Consider the following 6,301-nt stretch of genomic DNA (forward strand, 5'->3'; position numbering starts at 1 on the left):
TCTTGCTATTCTTAAGAATCTTGCTTCTTTATGATGTCACTATTATCCTTTTAAGCCCTTTTACCATGTTAATCAATTGCATTACATATATTTGCTATTATAAACGTGTCCTCCCGATCTTTTTGGTTAATGCTAATAACTTTATAAGTGATTCTATAAAACCTCTGCCTTTTATCTACTCTAGGAGAAACAACAAATTGGTTTTTTGTTTTTTGAATTTTAGCTCAAGTGTCTGCTGTATCACCAGTCATTCTTACACCAAGTGCTAAGCGTAAACTGCCAGTAGATTCTGCTCATGGTTTTTCAAGTAAGAAGAGGAAATCCATCAAGCACAATTTTAACTTTGAGCTATTGCCAAACAATCTCTTCAGTAGCAGTTCTACACCAGTATCAGGTAACAGGTCAAATTTATATCATTTGATAATATGCATTGAAATGAGTGACTATCTATTCTATGCAGAGTGCTTTTATACATTTTATACTGCCGCTTAACTGTTAGATAGAAAAAGAATTTGAGGGTGCAAGAGAGAGAGAGAGAAGAAACTGTTCCCAAGAAATGAAGAAGCCTTTATTTTATGGTCTGAGGGACACCACATGACCAGGAGCAGAGAAAGTAAAAAAAAAAAAAATCGTGTACAGGCAATTAGGAGCTGTTCCTTCTTATATGAGTCCTGGGGAGGACTATGGAAGATGGTATTTCTCAGAATATGGGGTGTTAATTAACTTGGGTTTAGGCTTTTGTGATCAGGCTCAGATTCTTATCCAGATCCATTGTCTGGTCTGGTCTTTGATCTGGCCACCTCAGATGTTCTCAGGTTTCTCAGAAGTGATCATTTCTGGGAGGCGGGGTGTGGGTGTGGGTGTAGGTGAGGCAACTTCTATAGTCTTCCTCCATTAGGAGCCAGAGTTTTCTTCCATATTTCATCAAATCTCTGCATTTTATCAGGTCCCCTATATTTAAAAAAGTTTTAAAATCTTACATCGGTTGTGTGCATCAAGTCTTTTTTCAATTCATGTGACAACCACATTCATCAACCAGTGTGTTAGAGCAAAACTGCCCCATATGGTTTCTAGTCTTTACAGGAACAGATTGTCAGGTCTTTTCATTTGCAGGGCTGCTGGTAAATTCAAACCACTGACCTTTTTGTTTGTAGCTAAACACTTAACCATTGTGCCAGGAGGGCACAATTTTCTATAGTATAATAATCGTTGTATTTGTTATATTGTCATATAGTAAGTATTATAGCAAATTTAAATATGTTAGCTTTCAATGTTTGCTCTTCCTCCAAACTGCAACAGAGCCAGTTCACTTTGACACAAGCCCAGAAGGGTCATCTCAGAACTCACTCACTCCTGGAGCCATCAGTGGCGACTGCATCAGCACAGGTGTCCAAAGAAGAAGTAAAAGGATTGCAAACAAGAAAGTTTGCAGGTATCTGATCCAGAACATTTTCTTTCTAGCTGGTTTTAATTTCTTCATTTGCTGATTGCTACGGAATACCACCCTGTAGCACTGCTGGACCATGACTTTTGTATCTCTTATGTGATTATGCTATAAAGTCACATATTCAATTTATTTTATACACATAAGCAGGAAGATAAAGAAAAAGGAACAGAATCATTTTATTTAACCTGTAGTATGGGAAGATGGGTTAATGAGACTGAAATTCTCTCCTGGAAATATGAGACATAAACAATATATTTATTCCTGGATGCATTATATAGGAATGATTTTATTTAATGAAAAAATGGCATATGCTTAACAAAATACTTTCTTTATTCTGCCTACAGGGAAACATTTCCTGATACCTTCATATTCTTATTGCTCTAAGTGTTTTTGTGTATCTTCATCAGAAAAAGTTTTTCGATCTGCATGCACTGTGCTTGTTTAAAAGGCTATTTTTGTGTTGATTTGGGTAATTTTAAATTTTTCTGTTAGTTGACAGCAAATCTATTTTAATAATCAGTTAAAAATGATAAGTTTATAACAGCTAAGAAAGTTCTTTCTAATAGAGAGTAACAATTATAAAAGTTGGGACTTGTGACTGAGATGGAAAACTAAAAATATTTTCTACTGAAACAAGAGAAAGAAAAGCGCACCCTGTCAAAGGGTAAAAAAAGGCAGTCTGTTAAACTCTAGCAGTCACAGATGTCACTATACAAATGCAATACACACACATGCACGCACACACTGGTGTAGTATTGTAAAGGTAAACTAATTCTAGAAAAGTATTACTCTAGCCAGTTATTAGCACTATGACTTACTAGAGATTTTTCTCTTAAATTTCTTATTGTAATAATTTCTTTAGTGTTTTATGTATAAGAATAATTGTGATGTTTATTTCTACCCTTTTAGGGTAGAATCAGGAAAAGCAGGCTGCTTCTCTCCTAAAATCAGTCGTAAAGAAAAAGTTCGAAGATCTCTGCGTTTGAAATTTAGTCTGGGAAAAAGTAGCAGAGATGTAGTAAGTATCTTTCACCATTTCATTGGTGAAAACAGATAATTTCATTTATCTGTTTTTACTAGCAAAAAAATGCAAACTTGTCTCCACTCTAGCTATTGGCTACTTTCTGTTCCCTGGTGCAGCAAGACTCCTTACTAGTGTTGATACTTATTTATCACTTTCCTTAAACCGTTTCCAGTTAGTCTTTCATAAAATAAAATTGTTCCTGTCAAAGTCACCATTGAATTCAACTGTTTACGCTAAAAGTCAGATGTTGTTAGAGTCCTTTCTTTTAAGACACTGCAACCCATGATTTTCCTCCTTTACTGGTTACTTCTCAGATTATTTTGCATTTAAGTGTCTAAAGCTCAGTCCTTGGACTTGTCTGTCTTCACTCACTCAAGGTCTATCTTTTTAATATTTCAGCTTTCCTGAACAACTTGATTGTGTTCTTGATATCTGCCAGCTTAACTTCCCAGTAAACATTTCAGTATAAATCTGTCCCAAACAAAGCTCTTAGGATGTACTTCTTTGCTGCCACTGTTGTCACTTCCCCCTTCGATCAAACTAGACATCTGCTTATTGACTTCTCCATCTCAGTTATATTACTTCATTCTCTTAGGAAAAAAATCCAAAAGCTATTCTTCACTCTTTCCTCTCACATATTGTGTTTAATCCATTAGACAGTCCTATCTGCTTTAACTTTAATTTTCTTAGGATACCCAGATTTCGTTGAATAATTCTTGCCAGTACTACTACTTTTTCTGCCTTCTTTAAGTTCAGTCATCTTTCCTAGATGATTGCAATAAGCTTTACTAACTCCTTTTAACAGGTTTTCCTACCCTTTTCCACCCTTCCTGAAGTACTGCAGCCAAAGTGTTAAAAAACTTCGCACTCAAGTTAGATCATGGCACTCCTGCTTAAAGTTCTCTATTACTTCTCATTTCACTCCGATTAAGAGCTAAGGTTCTTACATTGACCTGCAAAGTGCTTTAGGTCTGTCCCAGCCTTACTCTGTGTCCTCTTTCCCTGCTGCTCCCCCGTGCTTTGTTGGCTTTGGGCTCCTTACTATTTGTTAGACAGGCCTGTCTTCACTCCACTTTCTTAGTCTGCACTGCAACTTGCTACTGCCCAGAAGAGTCTTCCCCTTTGTAACGTCATGGCTCTTTTTTTTTTTTTTTCACTTTTTAAACGTCATGGCTCTTATTCTTCAGTTTTCAAGTCTTTAGTAAAAAATCTCTTCTGATCTATTTAAAATTACACACTCGCTCTTCATTACACAGTATCATTCTGGCCCTGCTTTACATTTCTCCCTAATTTTTCATTTTGTTTATTATATGATTTGCTATTCATCTTGGTTTTGCCCTCATCTGGAATGATAACTCTATGAAAATAATATTTTGTTCCATTTTTTCACTAGTTTGAAAAGACAAAGTTAGCTCCAAGTTTTATTTTTTTAAGTTAATGAATATTTGAGACTTTTTAATCACCTATAGATGTTGATAGCTACAGAAAAATATTATCTTAATATTTAATTAATTTGATTTTTTTTATGCAACATTTTTTTATCTTCTATATAGAATGTTTATTCAGAAGTCAACAGACATGAAAATGTTGGTCGACGACTTGCAAATCAACAAAGTTTAAAAAATGGGATTGAATCTGTAAAAACAGGTCTGCTTTTTAGCCCAGATGTTGGTGAAAGAGTGACACGAAAAGGTACATTTACATATTAAAATTTTACTAAAATAGTGTGCTTTAGTTGCTTTTTGTTTTTTTAGTTGCTTTTTAAATGGCAGAATATCTTCATTTGTAATGTTAGAATGAAAAGCTTTTGAATGAAAATGTTTGAAAACATTTGAATTGGCAGTATGTTTTCAATAATTTAAAGATGCTTGTAAATTGGAAAATAGTCGTTTTATATTAAAAATTATTTCACCTAACAAAGCTTTGGAATTAAATGCTATTGCCTTTATAATGTTTGGATAACATTAAGAGTTAAATGTAAAGGATTAAAAATGCTCATCTGCTTTGTTTTAGGCTCAAAAAAGATCAGTAAATCAGAGGAAAATTTATTAACTCCAGAGCGCATAGATGGAACAAATTACCGCATGTCTTGGACAGGACCTAGTTCAAGTTTTCAAGAAGTAGATGTAAGTGAAACATCTCCCAAAATAAGAAGCCTTAAAATGGAAAACTCTTCTGTGGACTCTGATCTTGCAGCTGAAAAGTCATCTGTTATTTCATATGAACTCACTGCTTCCAATGTAGACAGTTTGGACAGCAAACATGATAACAGTGTATCTGGAAACACTCTTAGTGGGGATGAAAGTACTTTGACCACAGAGACTTTAGTGAAAATCCAGAAAGCATTTTCTGAATCTGGAAGTAATCTTCATGAATTGATAAATCACAGGCAATCATCAATAACTAATGTGGAGGAAGGAGAATCAGATGAACTAGCCTATGTAGAATATAGCCCAGAGAAAAACTTGTTTGAAGCTAATGATTTGACAGTGATAGAATCAACAGAAAACTGTGAACATCGTACTAAAAAAGATGAAAACAGTCTTTCAGAGAGCAGCTTCTTACCGTATCAAACTCAAAATTTGGGCAAAGAAACAACTATGACATGTTATTCAACTCAGATGAAGATGGAACATGAAAAATGTGCTTATTCAGGTACACCAGAAGATAATGTAAGCAAACAAGAATTCCCTAGTGAGGAACAAATAAATAAACATGAATCCCCTAGATATGAACGAAATACTAAATTAAAAGAGAGTGAGAATTTGACTGACGAAGACTTAAAGACACGCACAGCTTCTATGACGGACATAGCTAAATCATCTTCTTTAGAGCACATTACATGTAATATAAAAAGCACATCAAATCCCAAGCCTGCGAGAATCGTTAAACAACAGTCACTGGTGGAAACACGTGAACAAACGGTTTCAGAAAACGTACAAATTACAGAGCATACAAAGGTTTCAGACCACATACAATGGTTTAATAAACTTTCTTTAAATGAACCAAAGAGAACAAAAGTTAAGTCGCCTCTCAAGTTTCAACGTACTCCTGTTCGTCAGTCTGTCAGACGAATTAATTCTTTGTTGGAGTATAACAGACAACCCGTCAGGTGTAAGTTGATGAGCCATGAAGATGCTGCTTCTCCTCTGGTTAAAGCAGTAAGCTGTGACAGCACCCTTTCTTGTATTCAAAATGTGTCACAAGGTTCCTCTAGTAAAGGTAACAAAGCAAATTTTGAAGAACAAAACTCTGCTTTACAGAAACAGCCAACTGTTGATGTGATTTCAAAATCAAGTGTGGAGTTAACCTCTAAGTCTTTATCAACGATGAAGATGCACCAAGACTCAGTGAATTCTTCTCTTGGGTCAACTAGAATTTGTAAACAGGAAGTGATATCTCATGACCAAATTAAGGTTCCTTTGGACGACTTGACTAATTACGATATATTAAAATCTGTTGTAAATAGCAACGTAGGCTTTTCTTCTGGGATAAATAACAGAGTCCTTAGGAAACCATCAGAAAGAGAACGAGCTTGGTATAAAGGTTCTCCCAAAAATCCAATTGGAAAAACTCAGCTATTACCATGTAGACCTATAGACTTGTAATTGGTAAATGGCCTTCTTATCATTGATGTAAATAAAATTAGCAATCACTGATACTGACTTGCAAAAGAATTACAGGTTAATTTTATAGCTCAGGATGATGATTAAAGGATTGATTTTTCTTTGGAAATTTTGTTTTCACTGCACATGCAACTTGAATTTTATATTTGTATAAATGACTACCTTTTTTTCTTAATTTGGCAATATTTAAACTACTTCAAATTT

General features: G+C 34.7%; 1 protein-coding gene across 1 annotated transcript in view; it reads left to right on the forward strand.

Moving 5' to 3' along the window:
* Window positions 1–6,079, forward strand: part of ARHGAP11A (Rho GTPase activating protein 11A) — a 36,998-nt gene extending 30,919 nt beyond the window's left edge. The window contains exons 8-12 of the mRNA XM_006883046.1: window positions 224–394; window positions 1,306–1,432; window positions 2,357–2,465; window positions 4,025–4,163; window positions 4,485–6,079. Coding sequence (XP_006883108.1) covers window positions 224–394; window positions 1,306–1,432; window positions 2,357–2,465; window positions 4,025–4,163; window positions 4,485–6,079 — 2,141 coding nt within the window. The remainder of the gene's footprint in view (window positions 1–223; window positions 395–1,305; window positions 1,433–2,356; window positions 2,466–4,024; window positions 4,164–4,484) is intronic.
* The last annotated feature ends 222 nt before the right edge of the window (window positions 6,080–6,301 follow it).

This window comes from Elephantulus edwardii, unplaced genomic scaffold, assembly GCF_000299155.1.
Source record: "Elephantulus edwardii isolate Elephantulus edwardi_28Jun2011 unplaced genomic scaffold, EleEdw1.0 scaffold00026, whole genome shotgun sequence".
In the NCBI taxonomy this organism is placed as follows: domain Eukaryota; kingdom Metazoa; phylum Chordata; class Mammalia; order Macroscelidea; family Macroscelididae; genus Elephantulus; species Elephantulus edwardii.